The following is a 16,650-nucleotide window of genomic DNA, read 5'->3' as shown; positions in this document are numbered from 1 at the left end:
GTTATTACTTTAAGAAGATTCTTTCTAATCTAACACTGATAAATTGTATATATTATCATGTTTTATATATTGAAAGCATTAAGATAATTGAAATGCTTGCAGTCAGTTTGACAGTCCTTTAAAGCTATGTGTGGTCTCTTTGATTTTTCCCTCTGCACTCACAGGTATGATGCTGCCTTCTCTGACCTCAGCCGTTTACTTTTTTGCCTTCCTGGCTCTGTGCACTTGGTGGTCTTTACGGAGGACTTTTGACACCCTCCTCTTCAGTTGCCTGTGTGTCCTGATGGCCATCTTTTCCGCCGGTCACCTTATTGTACTCTACTTATATCAGTTCCAGTTCCTCCAAGACAGCATTCCTCATGAAGACAGTTACATCAGGTTTGGGACAGATTGTCTTTAATTCTTCACATTAGGTTTAATGCATCTCATTCTAAACTGACCTACAGATGGTTCTTGTTGCTTTGTTGTAGACTTTTACATTAAAATTGTTGTAGACTTTTACATTAAAATAGTACCTAGCATTTTACACAGTTCCTTTGACTATCACCTTTTGATTAATGAAGGTACTTTAGTTTCATGATTGTTTGATTTACTCGCACTGACGCTTACTTGGTCTTCGTGGTGAAACACAGAATTGACACATCTGTAATCAACTTTAGACTTTTTAGCAGTTGTGTTTGGAATGAATGGCAAAGTGACACAGCTAAACAGCTAATAATCTAATTGCTATTAATTTCCAAAAAAATGAATAACATATTTATAATCTTTGAAAAATATATTACTTTGGTTATAAATATGAACGGCAAAGAGTATGAAAACCAAGGCTAAAAATCTGTGATAAAGAACAGAAGTTGTGTGCGTTTTATGCTGTTTGCTATCTTAGAGCAGGTGTAGTACATTCATTGTGCCATTTACCATGGAACCCTTTTAAATGTACTGTACATTTCTGAATGCTGACTAATCCAAATCCAACAGTGTGTTCAGGAGGTAATATTATGTCTGGTGCATATCTTTTTTAATCAATACGGACACTGTAAATAATGCATGTCTAAAAGCACTCCTACCCCGAGGCATGAAGTTGTGTTGTAGTGCAGTATTAAAGATAACCTTTTTTGAAACAATTGAACAAGCTCTGTCTATCAGCCAGTGGTTTGAAGCATAGATCCGAACCCATTCAGCATCTGTTCTCATTTACTGTGACAACAGATTGCCAGTAATGGGCTCTGGGTTTGCATGTGAGTCATGCACTGGAGTTTATGTTTAAGTACAATGAACTGGTACACTTGTACACCAGGGTGTGTTCCTGTCATGAACCCAATAATTCTTTCCCAATGTGACCCTGTGACCGTATGAACAGAATAACACACTCGTTATGTTGTTGCCACCTCTGTCAAAGTTAATGTGTTGGTGTATTATAAATGTGGTAGCACTTTCATTGGGAGATTGCCAGTTTATCTCCATTAATGCCTCAGCCATACGAGGTGGGGAGTCAAATAGAGCTCAATTATCCTTGCTCTCTGGGTGGGCAGGATGATTCCCCCATCCACACAAGTACATTGGTAGCCAGTGTGGGCATCTGTTGGTTACGTTTTTCTGGTTTGGGGTGTAGTTTTGACTGACTGGGCATTTGGTTTTCTCCTCCAGTACATTGAGCTGTTCAGTGGCTGTGCAATGGTGGCAGTGCAATTAGAGGCAGTGTCTGTCCTAACGTGCCTTCGAGGGATAGTGCTGCATAGTGATTGAGTAGAATTAGTGAAAAAAACTTGGAATTAATGTTATTAATTGTGAAATTACCTTGATATTAAACTGTTGACCTACTGTATATGCTCATTGCACTAAAGATTTAATGAGTCATCATCTACTGCCACTTTGCTTATTGCATTTTTAACAAACCTGTAAGAGACCTTTGAAACTACCTGCCTAGCTGTCAGCACAGGGGCTGATGTGCAGACCTTTAGAGACAAGAGGGAAATTAAGCATCCCTCATTTGCATCATCTGTTCAAATGTATATACACATTATCCATGAACTTCAGACCAGCCTACGGATGAAAGGTACGCTGTTCTGAAATGTCACAACCTTTCCCATAATAATGACTCATCTTACTACATCTGATTGAACTGCTGATGGAGCTCAGATCTCTATATACACACAGCCTTTGTATTGTTGTCCTTGACTCCTTGGTTAAAAATTGATTTCAGGGGCTTTAATTCAGTTGCCTTGGAACAGTAAGGTCATTATTTCTAAGTATAGCCACATTGCCTTGGACAGCCCTCTATTCATTTGGCCTAATCTGGGGCTCCTTATAAAAAGCTGTCAATTCGATTGATCAGCATACTGCATTCTTTATCAGCACAAGCAAGAGTGGAATTTATGAGCCTGATGACTGTGTGTTTAATGCTTAATAAGCCATAAGGAATGTATGTAATACAGATGACAAATAAACAGCTGCAATGCTCACTGGGTTTAAATGCTGTAATGGGCACTTTTTTAGTCTTGTGTCAAAGAAAACATAATTGTGATTGAAAGATAATAATAAAACTGTTTTATAAGAAATGTGTTTACATGAGGTTGTGGTCTGTAAATATTTTGTAGAACATAAGGTTCTTGGGAGTTGCTTGGTTTGCCCTGAGCATACTTACTCACAGTGGCAGTACACACAGTAGGTGTTCCCATATCCCATGGCCTAAATCTGGCTGTTGACAGGTCCTTGGCCTTAGTCTGCTTGACTGTTGAGAGAGTGTGGACAGACACCACTTCTAATTTCACGTCCTGTGTGCATTAACAATAGAGCCATGGAACATGACTGTTCCCAGACACAGGAAGGAGCTCAAACAGGAAGTGACATCATCAGGATGTCTCATGTTTTAGCAAATGTAATACTGGCTGTAAACTGTGGCAAAGGGAAACTGAGAAATTACATTATACAAAATGTTTAAAAATACCTGTCTTTTTCTCTGTCTGTTTGTCTCTCTTTCTCGATCGACAGAGTGTTTGGCATCTCTTCTATAGTTCAGACAGACTGCGTATCTACGTGGAGGTTGAGTCTGCATGATTCACTGAAGTGGCACCATTTTGTTAATCCCCTTATGCTCCTGGTACTGTACTACACTCTGGCCACATTAATTCGCCTTTGGCTGCAGGATCCCACGATCACAGTTAAGACTAATGTCACTTTTTATTCCTTATATAATTTTTAGTAGTATACTTATAGCTCTTTTCCAACTGAAATATATACTTTATTATAGAAGTATCGACACAACAGAAGACAAACAAATGATTCAGCCGGATATCTATTGCTTTACACAGACTTAGTCTAGCTACTGACATATAAATGTTAGAGAATTTGGATCATTACCTTTAGGGCTGCAGCAAATAATTGATCAGTTTGATAATGTTGATAATAAAAATAAAAATAGATTAGTTCATTTAAAATCAATAATGTGAGTTAGTGATTCACTTGAAAGTTTATTTAACTGACAAAAATGGCAAGAAAACATTTCTGATGCTTTCGCTGGCTGTGTATATATTAGCTCCTTTAAAATGTAATACCTTCAACTACAAATGCTCAGCAATGAAGTAAGATGCTAAAACGTAATGATATATACAAGGGGTAAGGTAATGTGATTTGTGCATGTTGGAGGTGGGGCTATGACAATGCTGTATATATTATAAGTGAAAATAAAAAGTCCAAACCAAAAGCTGAAAAGTAGTGTTATAATTAACAAGGCTATAACAAGGGAATGTTTATTAACTGTGATTAAGTGTAACATTATGAATTATGTATAATTTGGATTAAACACAGAGCTGTAACATTAAAATTTAAAAGTACATTGTATTCTGTCCCATAAATGCCAGAATTTCAAAAATCAATAGTTTTAGCACCCAAGAACAGAGTCATATTATCTCCTATCCCTCCTAGGACTACAAAACCCTGCAGTACATACTTTTATAGAGAGATCAATAATCTGTGTCCTTAAAACCTGCATGTATGAGAACTTATTGATCAGTGGGCTGAGTGTTTCTCTGTTTACTGTTTGGAAAGTTAGCAGTGATCATATCTTATTACACTCTAAATCTGTGGGTGACAGTACAGGGAAGACATTCCGGAAAGCAGTCAATATTAATGTAGATATCCATATTATTACATAATCCGGCTGTATAGGTCATGAGTGTTATGTATATAGTTTACTACATAGCCACTGGGCGTTAATATTTAGTATTATTAATATATCATTTTTAAGAATTTCAATATTATGTTTTTAATTACTTGAAATTAAGTACTATGTCAAAACACTTCATTATGCTTAATTTTAAATCATTTATTTTATTTGCTTATTTACTTATCTCACAGGTGACTGAGAATGAGGAGGAGAATGAAATTGACACAGGTCAAACAGCTAACAGGAGAAGGCTGCTGTGGTGGAGGGCACACCAAAAAACGGAGGAGAAAAATGTGAGTATCATTCACTCATTGTAGATAAATTGATTTTTTGTGCACATATGTTTTGTGTGGGTTTGAAAGGGATGGGCTTTTGAATAGGATGGTAGTATGTGTCTCTTGAGTCTATCTTTTGACTATGATTGGTGTGTGTTTTCCTCTTTTTTTTTGTCTGAAATGGCTTTGATGTAGAATACCATGTTTTTAAAGCCCTAACGCGGCACAGTTCCTTCTGATATAAAAATATATATGTAAATAATAAAAATCAAATGTGGCTGTTTCCCTGTAAAGGTTGACTTATAGGTATTAATATTTATTAAAAAATGTAAAGTTTTTAAGTAATTCATGAAAGAATATCACAGCTGATAAACTGATCAGTGAAGGGGCTTCTGTTTTAGCCTTTTCAATAGGCCAGCAAACTGCCGCTGTATTTTTGTAGCTACATAGTTACAGCTGTCCTCAGCAGGACTGAAAGCTTTTGCCTCGGGCCAGCGCAAGTGAGTGATGGTCTCTAATCTCTATAGGCTACTCCTCTTTGTTCCAGCTTAGCATTAACGATAGAGAACAAAGTAATGCCATCGACCTTTTTCTGCTGGTCAATACCTTCACTTCACTTTTCTTCTCTCTCCATTTCTCTGTCTCTCTCCCTAGCTATTGTCTACACAGGATGGTTACAGCACCTCTGAGGTTAGAGCACATTTGCGGTTTTCCCAAGTGTTATAAAAGCATCTGTTCAGCGGCAAATTTAAGCTCTGAGATATACCACAATTGATCCAGTCCTTATATAATTTCTTTGCCTGTGGTGCCCTTGCTTTGGCATGCTGTTTAACTGAAGTTATTAGAGTCAGAAACATGAAGTTCTCTAATACAAATATTAGTGCTCTTGCTTCCCTGTCATTTTAAAGCAAGACCAAATCTCTTGAAGTTAAACGCCTTGATTTTTATCCTCTTTTAAGAGGATTTTTACCCATTTATTAAAGACAAAATAAATTAATTCATCCAGCTTCATCCTGTTCAATGTTTGGTTGTTCCTGTAAGACAAGATACATTCCAGACATGGCATCAATTAATCACAGGGCATCTCAAATTCACACAGTCGCTCACACACTCACACCCATGGACAATTTTACACAGACAATCAACACAAAGACGTGTTTTTGGATGGTGGGAGGAAATCTGAAATCCTGGAAAAATCACAAACAAACACCGGGAGTGTCCCCAGGCAAGGTTTGAACCCACAACCCCACTACCTGTTGTGTCACCATGCTGCCAGACTTTTAGTAATTATTCAAATGTATTGGGAATGGACAAAAAATCCTGGATGAAACCTTAATTCATCTGTTTGTTAGAACTGTTTAGAATTTACACCTTAAGCTGATTGAAACTTTGTTACCCTTGAATGTTAAAAATGTAAACAATGAATAAAATTACTTCCCCACAGGCAGTAAATGTGAACTCCAATGGGACATCCTTTGGATATAATTCCAATCTGAATGCAGAGAATGGACCCGTCTGCTTAGACCTCTATTCCACTCCTAAGTATAAAGAGGACAAAAGTAATGATGTCAATGGTGAGACTAATATCACAATACCATATTCTTCAAAAAGAACTTTTTTGTGTCTCTCAAAAACATAGAATATTTATTTTAGAAATACTGCACTATAATTAGTGTACTTAAAATATATTACTTACAAAATAACTTAAGTTCAAAAATTAAGAGTATAGCTTGACCATAAATGCTTACATGGATTATATTTTAATTGGACTAAAACATGTTTTTTGCCCTGGTAACTAAAAATTTAATGGCAATTTGTGGTGATATCTTATGGTGGCTTTGTACCGTTCAACACAGATCAGAAAGATGAAGAGTCATATGAAGTTGTGGAGTTACCACAGGAAGAAGAAGAAGAAAGAGAAGAAGAAGATGAAGAAGAAGAAGACGAAGAAAAGTCTGAAAACAGTGAGCAGAGCAGCAGCACCAGCGCTCATGTTAAAGTCTTCAGGTTCATCATGAAGCAGAGCTACGTATGCGCTCTCATTGCCATGATGGTGAGCAATCAAAATTCGTATGCATATATCTTACTGACTAATGCATTTTACAGGATTAAATACGTTTACTGTTACTTCTTTGGTAACAAATAAATAAATAAATATTGGAATATAAGTCAGTTATTTATTTATTTATTTATTTTTACCAAACTGTTTCTCTCTGTGTATTTCTGTTTTAGGCTTGGAGCATTACATATGTGAGCTGGCTGACATTTGTATTTCTGTTGTGGTCTTGTGCCATATGGATGGTGCGGGATAGGAGGAAGTATGCTATGCTGAGTTCGCCCTTCATGGTAGCCTATGGTAACCTGTTAATGGTGCTGCAGTATATCTGGAGTTTTGAGAACATGAGTGACGTTGCCGGCTTATTCCGCAACCCTGATGTGCCCTTCAGTGAACTAAGTACAAAGGTAACAACAGAAAGTTGTACATTTTCAGAAAGTACATTTCTTGTTCATTCAGCTGGGGGAAAAAGATAGTCAAGTTCACCTACGTCTTCTTAACTGACCATCTATTTTTAGTTCAATAAATGTGTAGTCAGTATTATATCGTGATATTTGTGAATGCTCTTTCTATTTCCTACTTAGAAAAATGTCTCTGTGTGTGTGTGTTCTTGATAAATCGCTCTGTCCGTATGTGGTTAGGTTCTGTGTATGTTGAGTTTTTGGCTGCTGTTGCGTCAGACACTGACTGAACGGCAGGACCAGCTGAAAGAGGACACAGCTCTTTCTGAAGTTACTGTTCACTCTGAGAAAAAGGGTGAGACTGACACCACATCTCACCAAAGGCCAGTTGCTTTACACTTAGACATTTAGAATGTCAGAAATAGAAAACATTACTATATATTTCCTCCCAACTGCATATGTCTGATGAAAATAATAATTAAAGTATTAAAATAGCATCTTAAACAATACAAACAACATATTAAGCATGTCTAATATATAGGAACAACTTTTTTATCCCCTTCATATTATTTTAATAAAGCTGCAGTATGTAACATATGGGAATTTGCTAGGAATGTGTAAATGCATGCTACATAATCACTATCATCATAACTTCAACTGTATATTGTTAATGTTACATTTGGGACCTCTCAAATACACTCATGTCTTTTTGAGCTGTGATTGAGATGCTAATATATGAAGATTATGAAAAACTCCAGATCCTATCCCACAACACTGATTTTTGGATTGGATTTGGATTGGATTACACAGATCTAGTCTCAGACTTTTTCACTTTGGATGGAATTCTGGCCATAAATAAACATAAAAAAAAAACAAAAAACTTTCTGGATTTTTGTAGAAGTGGAGCAGACAGAGGAAGAGCATGGTGCAGAGAATGACCTGATGCAGGTTGTGGGAAAACTGGTGATGGCCATGCTGGTGAAATATTGGATCTACATCTGTGGCAGCATGTTCTTCTCTGTCAGCTTCGTGGGAGGCAACGCCTTGTACAAAATCATCTACATGATGATGTTCCTGTTCTGTGTAGTCCTCTATCAGGTACTGCTTAAAAGATAAATATGTACCATAAAAACAGATACCATTTGTAGCAACAAAAAAAAACAATATGCTTAGGTAGAAAAACTCATTTTATGAGCAAGTAGGTGTTTTTATTAGGTACCTGTGAAGTAACAGAAATTTGGGAAATAACAGAAGTAACAGAAGTCTGGGAACTGACCATGATTGACAGAAGGCAGAAGTCCAGTATTACATTTATTAAACTTTCTTAAATGAAGGTAACGCCAAAATTACTTTAAAGTAAAGTTTCTTGCTGGACTCGTTTTATGGACATTACTGTGCAGATGTGTAGTGTTTTGCTTTTTATTTTGAGGTCAGGCATTAAAGGATTAGACACTGATTTTCTACACACTGATTGTAAAAGTAAGATGTGAAATACTCCAGTACACATCTGTAAGATCATAAACTAACAGTATTCTTTATTAGTACAGCTAAGGCTATAGGACTATGAAAAGTGAAAGATTCAGCATAGTGCTAGCTAAGCTTTTTTCTAGACTACCATATGGAAATCCATACTGTGGGATTGCAAGTTTACCTTAAAAGTAGCATCTATGAATGTAGGGAACTGCAGTTCTCTCTGGTGTGTTTATGTTCAGAAGCCCTGATTCTGAGCCCTCACTGTTTGAATTACCACAAAAATGTCACTTCTCTTCTCACACATCGTGCGTATTGGCCAGCTGTCCTTAATGAACCGAGCTTCATTTTGTCTGTAGCTGAAACACTTTCATACTTCTGATTTAATCTTGCATGATGGACGGAAAAGTTCTGGGCTCATGTCACCTTCCGCCATGCTCTGGCTACACTTTCTCTGTATACATTACTCCTACAGCTGCGCAGACTGTAACACTTGATCAGAAGAGTGTCCAGGAGTCCTTGATAAAGCAGAGCTGTTTGGTGTCTTTATTGATGGAGTCAGCGTATGTGTCTGTGACAACATTCTTGTATGTGTTTAATATATCTGTAACATTATACGGCAACATACTTGCTATGTGTAGGATAATTCCTGGGGCTATGGGTTTATGATATATTATGGATTTCAGTAAGGCTAAAAAATTTGATTCCCAGTAATCACAAATGCAGAATGAGTCAGAATCCCTTTATTTCACTGACTATGTTAAGCATACAAGGAATTTGTCTTGGTGAGTGCACACATGAATTAAATACTGGGAAGGGAAAAGAGACTTCAGAGAACTGACATGTTCATAGCTGCATAGGTGTCTCCTGCTTGTAAGGAAATTCATGATCTACTGTGAGACATATGGCACCAACAGGCATTGTGGTTGCTCTGGTACTATGATGGTAAAGGCCAAGCTCAAGTTCACAACCAGAAGTCTGGCACTATGAAGTTGGACTATCTAGATGGCATAGCAAGTACTGTAAGGCCAAGCTGACCTCATTGCTGACAAACGTATTAACTCTGTAACTACAGGAGATCTGGCAAGGTTTCTGCAATGGCTTTCAGGCTAGGCATTCAAATAGGTGACTGTCATATATTCATTTGGTCCTAAAATACTTGTCTAATTTGGGGATCAGTATAATGATCGAAATCTTGAAATCTAATGGGAAAAGAAGAAAATATTTTGATCTGTGTTTTAGTTTTGATCGTTGAGATGAGTGCTAGATTTGGTGCTTTTTGCCACCTTTTGTCTTTAGATAAAAATCTGGCTGTGTCTTCCTTAGGTGCATTACGAGTGGTGGCGAAGGATCCTGAAGTATTTCTGGATGTCTGTGGTAGTGTACACCATGCTGGTAGTCATCCTCATCTATAGTTGCCAATTTGAAACTTCCCTCGGCATCTGGTCTAATATGACGGGCATAAGTATTAAAAAGTAAGTAGAGCGGCTGCCAACATAAAAGATTATTCCAGCAGAATTTCTATTATACGAACTGAACAGAGACAGGTATAACAGGAGACATCTTGTAGGTAAACTCAGTGTAACAACACATTAAAATTATATTTTCAATCACTAACGAACTCAGTTATATAGCCTCTCTTTTCTTTCATTCTTTACTTAATTTTAATTTGCTAAAATAATTCATGCAGGTCCCAACAAAGCTATGTATTCTATTCATGCTACAAGTTTAACATTCATTCATTCATACCTTCAGTGTCTGTAATGGCTTATCCAGTCTGTAGGGATAATTATTAGGGTGTATTTGCGATCAAAATACCTGGTTTCTACAGCTGTAACTGAAAGAAAACTACTCAACACAGGGAAAAGAGTGATGGAATGGGAAGAGAGAGTAAGATTGAGGGTGTATTTAACCCTATGAGAAGTACCTGCGAAGCAAATGTACACGATTGGAAACCGTGCAAATTACATTACAAATGATGGAAGAAACAGTGAAACATGGAATGTCCTTTTATTTTACAGCCTGAATGCTCTGGGTCTGGTGAAGTTTTCCGTGAGTGATCTGTTTACCCAGATCTTCATCCCCACATCCTTCCTTTTAGTATGCATCCTTCACTTGCACTACTTCCATGAGCACTTCCTCAAGCTCACAGACCTTAAAACAGTGGCTGCCAAAGAGGATAGCACAATCTACAGGTGAGGAGCGTTCCTTTGAGCTATAGATTTGTTTTTCTGTATACTGGTCTTCACAATTAGTAACCATCATGTTTTTAGTTTTGCTTGACTGTAATAACCTTGTGTTATACCGTCCATCTTGTAAATTTGGTCATATTAATAGGGCTTAAAATGTCAGTAACTACATATTTTTTGTGATTATGATTTTATCTGACCATCATTACACCGAATCCAGTTGTTGTAGTTAATGCAAAGACAATGTCAGCTGTCACATTCGAATGATCAAATATGACTAGACTAGGGATGTTGTTTTGTTTTTTCACCTGGGTTGAAAGCAAACACACACACACACAAACACAAGCACACACAGTTATTTTAATGTAATGGTGATAGATTGAGCAGCCATTACATTAAATTTACCTCCTTGTTTCTTCACTCGTTCTCTATGTTCGCTATGTTTTCTGAAACCAATAACTCATTCATGATATTATAGGGCCATGTCATTGTTTTGTCACTTCAGAGATTTGTATCTACTCAGATTTTTTAACAAAACAATGACGTATTCTCATGTTCATCCTGGAACCGTTGTAACCAACTGTCTGCTCTCATGTCTTCCTTGCCGTCTTTCATGCCACTTGTTCCACAGCCATGCCAAAGTCAGTGCTCGTATCTGTCTAATAATGGATAGGTGGGTGACTCATCTTGTCCTACAGCATCTTTGGATCCTCCACATTGTGAATGTGTGAATCTCCCTGCCGTTCTCTTTTCCTTTCAACCTCTTTTCCCCTACTTCTCAGATGGTCATAATATCACTTGTAAATGTATTTTAAAAAAGTTTGCTTCCCCTACCTAATTATTAATATTACAATTATAATGAATGATCTGTCTTTTGTAAATGAATGCAGTAATTTTATTAATGTATTTCATCATTTGTTTGTGAATGATGTATAAGTTAATGGTATTTCTGTCCTCGCCACAGTAAAGAGACCCTTCGGCCTGACCCGCAATGACCTCATTCTATATTACCTTCTGTCCCGCCCTCCAATCACTGCATTTAAATTCCCTTTCTTTCCTTAGCATGTTAGGAATGCACACATTCATTTCCATGTTTCCAATCCCTGTTTCTCCAAAAAATTTCTGATGGTGATTTTATGCTCTACAGTTATTTCTTTTGTCTCTGAATAAATTCTTGTTTAATATTTGATTTAGGACTCTCACTAATCACATTAATTTAAATTCAAATTAAAATGATTTGCCAATTAATCATTGCTGTTTCACAGAGAAAATAAATAAACATCTGCTGAAGTTACTTTATCTGTAAAACAGCAATGATTAATTGACGAAACTTTATAATTTTCATTTTTTATTATAAGGGACTATTGGTCTGATTTTACATGTTTATGCTCTATAAATTATTGCTTTTTTAACAGCATCAAGCAAAAGATTCCCCATCCTCAGAGCAAGTGAGTGAGTTTGAGGCAGTGGAGAAAAAGCTTCACTGCCATACAACAATATCATGCAAGCCTTTAACTGCCTGATCCTCTATTATTTGAATTGACCATTCTTTTGGTTGCAGCTTTTGCACAACTTTTGCCGTTCACTGATAATTTGTGTATCATCTACCATACCCTTAATTCCAGTTGAGAATGCTGATTTGTTTCCCCCTTTCCCTGGTAATTTTGGCTCTACCCATGACTGACTGAGCAAAGGAAAGTCCAGGGTTTGCTTTTATGCACAACCATATGCCTGCTCCCTTTGGAGATCTGGAAACAGCATCTATGACCTGAACCCTGCTTGTAAAATACACCCCAAACCAAGTTATTATTAGTTAATTTATATTTTATAAAACCAACTAACTGTAAATACATCTGTTAATGAGAACATTATTTAAAGATTTTTTTGCAGAACCAAATAATTTCTTTTCAATAAAACACTGACATTTTTTAAAATGAATGAATATGCTATTAGTGATCTTATAAATAGGAATGTCTATCCCTTGAATCTAATGAAAATACTTATTATACAGACTTGCGCACCCAGATGGGAGCTTAGCAGACCTCACCATGATGAGCTCCTCCCCTGAGCCCTTACTGAACGAGGAGAGAGAGAAGGAGGTTATGGTGGTGGAGGCGATAGTGGAAGAGAAAAAGGAAGGTTCTACCCACCTCTCAAGCCATGAAGGCAGTCAACAGCATAGCGGTAGCATGGCTACTGATCCTGACGTCCAGTCAGAACAGAGCTCAGGTACATCCTGATTTCATTTTTCTACCACTAGAGGTACAGTTGGTTGTATGGGAGGCATGTGTCCTAATATTAAAGCTTTAGTTAGCAGTTGTGGACAACACAATGCTTTGTAAAACAGTATTTGATTATTAGTTCTGTGTCTTTGTCTCTTGTATTATCACAAGAGCACTGTCTTTGCTCTGTATGATGTATGTCACACAGTACTCAAAACACATTTTAAATTCTGTTCTGTTTTTCAGGTTAGGTTTTTGTACTGTAACACTACAAAGAGAGTGCTCTTAATGCTCAGCAAACATTTCAGTCCAGGAGCACTGCCAGGAGTTATGGCTAGTTAATATTTATCTTTAAAACTTTATTATTTTAGAACTGTGTTGCCTTATCTTCTACAATATGTTTCAGAATTCCTGATCTATTTTTGGTTTTCATTTTTTCTTACATATCAAACAAACCTGAGATCCAATCATGTTTTTTCATTTATTTATTTATTTATTTTTGGCTCACCACAGCTGTGTAAGTAATGAACTAAACTTAATAAACTGTAATTATGGCAATCACTTTGCAGTGACGTTCTCTGCTTACTTTTAGATCTGAAGAGCAAGTGGCACCTAGTGGTGGATCGTCTGACTGTGTTGTTTTTGAAGTTCCTTGAGTACATCCACAAACTGCAAGTTTTCATCTGGTGGCTACTGGAGATCCACATCATAAAGATTGTGTCTTCTTACATTATCCTGGTATCTGTCACAGAGGTAATGGCAGCTGGTTTACTGTGTTAACAAGGCAATTAGATGTAGTGTACAACCTGATTCTTATCAATATACGTTACAGCATTTAGCAGTTTTGTTTGTACACAGTGTTTGCATGTTTTGTACACAGCTATTCTTAATTTCTATTTAGCCAATATTTTACACAAATAACAATGATTTTACTTGAGTATGGATTACAGAAACTATATGCACTCTCTTCCTGTGTTATTTGCAGGTGTCTCTAATGAACATGGTGTTTCTGGCCTCGTGGGCGTTTGCCTTGCCCTACCGTCAGTTCCGTCCATTAGCCTCCAGCGTCTGCGCTGTGTGGACTGGTGTCATCATCATCTGCAAGATGTTATACCAACTGGACACAATAGATGCAAATAAACACTCCAAAAACTGTTCAGAGGTATGTGCTTTGGTTGAGGAGAGCTAAAAAGGCTTGCGCACATCATGTTATGGTGCATGAAATGCATAGATGTTATTTAATTCATATTCTGTTTTTTGTGGATTTGATAGTATATTTCGGTTCAGCTCACTAAAGACATGGAAAAGTCATTGCTGTACAGTGGTTTAGTGGACCCAGCAAATTGGATTGGACTGAAGAAATCTAAGTCACTCCTGCCAGCTTTGAAGGTGATTTTTGTTTGTATTAATATAAAATGTTTGTGTGTGCTCTATTTTTCATCTGTAGTAATTAAACATGCCACCTGGGCTGCACTTGTGTGCTCTTCTTTAACTAAACTATTTTTTCTGCCAGCCCGGGAGATCACACCAGTGGCATTTTTATCTAGTCCCACTTTTCTAATCCTTAGGCCATGGCTGCTTCCTTTGTCAGAGTTTATCTAGTTGCCTAGTTTTGAGGTTTTGTGGCTTCTAAATAAAATAATGATCAGATCATCTTTGTGATGTCTATTATTTTTACATGACAGTCACTGAATCAGAAACTGATTTTCACAAATGTTTGTCCTCTTTCCTCCAGAATAACTTGCTAATCCTGGCCATCTTAGCTTTTGAAGTGACTATTTACAGACATCAGGAGTATTTCCGGCTACACAACAAACTTTCTCCTCCCCCGTCTAGAACTATCTTCCACGATATTACTCGCCAGCACCTTGACATTGGGATTGTTAACTGTGCCAAATACTTCATTAACTATTTTTTCTACAAATTTGGGTTAGAGGTATGTCAGATCATTTTTGATATATTTGAGACTGATCCTGTTTACTTTTGTTTCATGAGTTAGCAGGACATACAGGATGTTTACACACTATTTATATAAACATATAAATGCATAGAAAACACTTCTTCTGTTTGCATGTTAAAATACACGTTTACTATGCAATAGCATAAAGGAGATAAAAAAACATAAAATGTGGTTTATGTAAAAGATGTTTAACTCATTTTCACTTTGAAAAATGTTTTTACATGTTAGCATGACTTTATCCTACCTCTTTATCCTCATTTTCTAAAATGAATACTTTGTTAGAGATTTGAAATAACAGTTTTTAAATATATTTATGTATCAAGGTCGTAATGTTTTTTTTTTACAGTGAAATGTTTTCAAATGCTATACAAAATGTTTTCAGACTCCATATGGCACAATTTCTTTCATCCCTGATTTATTCAATTCTTATCTCAGGTGTGCTTCCTACTAGCAGTAAACGTGATTGGTCAGCGAATGGATTTTTACTCCATGCTACATGCCATTGCTTTGGCAGCTGTAATGTACAGACGCAGGAGAAAGGCCATAGCTGAGATTTGGCCTAAGTACTGTTGTTTCCTGGCCTGTATCATTACCTTCCAGTACTTTGTTTGTATAGGGATCCCACCAGCAGCTTGTACAGGTAGGTATGTGTTTGAGCATGTAAGTTTCTAGAATATAATCATAGCTTAGCTGATGTTAATTCGGTCCCCATAACCGATTTGTTGGTGTTTACACAGACTACCCCTGGAGATTTCCAAATGCTACACATTCTAACGTTATTAAATGGCTCTACCTTCCTGACTTCCAGACCAAACCAAACTCCAAGTTTCTCATCTGTGAGTAATTGCAATATATTATTACAATCAGTTATTCCTGTTTAGGTATGAATAGTATGCCATCAGAAGGCCTTTACAAGTACTGAACCCTTCTGGCTTGTTAATGTCTTGAATACTGGCCCAAAATCTATAGCAGAAAGAAATGATCAGGGAATAAATATCTCAGTTTCTCAATCTCCTCAGACTCTATTTATACAAACTGCCAATAGTGATTATGACTTCACCTGACAAGAAAGTTTCAGCCAGATTTTTTTTGTTTTTCTCTCTTCTCCTTACTCTGTGTCTCTTTCATTCGGTCATAGATGACTTCATGTTGCTTCTGAGTGCCTCTCTGCAGCGACAGGTGTTCGATGAAGAGAACAAAGCTGCGGTGCGTTTAATGGCAGGCGACAATGTTGAGATATGCAGAGACCTAGATGCTGCTTCCTTCAGTGTGCACAACCCTGTGCCAGACTTTATTCACTGCAGGTGAGTAAACTCATGCACACACTCACTTAGTAGTAGCGATTTGTAACTATTTGCGGGCTGTGCTGTCTCTGAACAAACAAAAAACCTGTCCTCATGTTTTGACTGTATGACATAACTGTAACAACATATTTCACCTGTATAATCTTTCTTTATATTAGTTATCTTCATAGAGAAAAAAGCATTTTAATGCATATTTTATATATGTCACAATTTTAAATATAAAGATTTAACCCGACATTTGTGTCTGTGATTGTAAGAACACCAGAAAATATTTATAAGGATTTAAATTTGGTAAAAAGTTAATATTGTGAGTGAAAAGTAAAGCGGGAATACACCCTGGAGGGGGCGCCAGTTCTTCACAGGGCAACACACACTCACACATTCAGTCACTCACTCACACCTACGGACACTTTTGAGTCGCCAATCCACCTACCAACGTGTGTTTTTGGACTGTGGGAGGAAACCGGAGCACCCGGAGGAAACCCACGCAGACACAGGGAGAACACACCACACTCCTCACAGACAGTCACCCGGAGGAAACCCATCCAGACACGGGGAGAACACACCACACTCCTCAGAGACAGTCACCCAGAGGAAACCCACGCGGACAT

The 16,650-nt window shown here is 37.2% G+C and overlaps 1 protein-coding gene across 1 annotated transcript in view; it reads left to right on the top strand.

Moving 5' to 3' along the window:
• Window positions 1–16,650, top strand: part of LOC136675409 (piezo-type mechanosensitive ion channel component 2-like) — a 75,590-nt gene that overhangs the window by 30,030 nt on the left and 28,910 nt on the right. The window contains exons 7-25 of the mRNA XM_066651941.1: window positions 165–378; window positions 2,989–3,157; window positions 4,354–4,455; window positions 5,092–5,127; window positions 5,882–6,011; window positions 6,294–6,490; window positions 6,670–6,900; window positions 7,135–7,249; window positions 7,793–7,992; window positions 9,691–9,839; window positions 10,386–10,559; window positions 12,565–12,782; window positions 13,368–13,528; window positions 13,761–13,937; window positions 14,048–14,164; window positions 14,511–14,711; window positions 15,171–15,375; window positions 15,473–15,571; window positions 15,874–16,039. Of these exons, the coding sequence (XP_066508038.1) occupies window positions 165–378; window positions 2,989–3,157; window positions 4,354–4,455; window positions 5,092–5,127; window positions 5,882–6,011; window positions 6,294–6,490; window positions 6,670–6,900; window positions 7,135–7,249; window positions 7,793–7,992; window positions 9,691–9,839; window positions 10,386–10,559; window positions 12,565–12,782; window positions 13,368–13,528; window positions 13,761–13,937; window positions 14,048–14,164; window positions 14,511–14,711; window positions 15,171–15,375; window positions 15,473–15,571; window positions 15,874–16,039 (3,061 nt within the window). The remainder of the gene's footprint in view (window positions 1–164; window positions 379–2,988; window positions 3,158–4,353; window positions 4,456–5,091; window positions 5,128–5,881; window positions 6,012–6,293; window positions 6,491–6,669; window positions 6,901–7,134; window positions 7,250–7,792; window positions 7,993–9,690; window positions 9,840–10,385; window positions 10,560–12,564; window positions 12,783–13,367; window positions 13,529–13,760; window positions 13,938–14,047; window positions 14,165–14,510; window positions 14,712–15,170; window positions 15,376–15,472; window positions 15,572–15,873; window positions 16,040–16,650) is intronic.

The sequence above is a fragment of the Hoplias malabaricus genome, chromosome X1 (genome assembly GCF_029633855.1).
Source record: "Hoplias malabaricus isolate fHopMal1 chromosome X1, fHopMal1.hap1, whole genome shotgun sequence".
Taxonomy (NCBI): Eukaryota; Metazoa; Chordata; class Actinopteri; order Characiformes; family Erythrinidae; genus Hoplias; species Hoplias malabaricus.
Note: the sequence above shows the minus strand (reverse complement) of the source record. Positions and strands in the feature narration are given on the sequence as shown.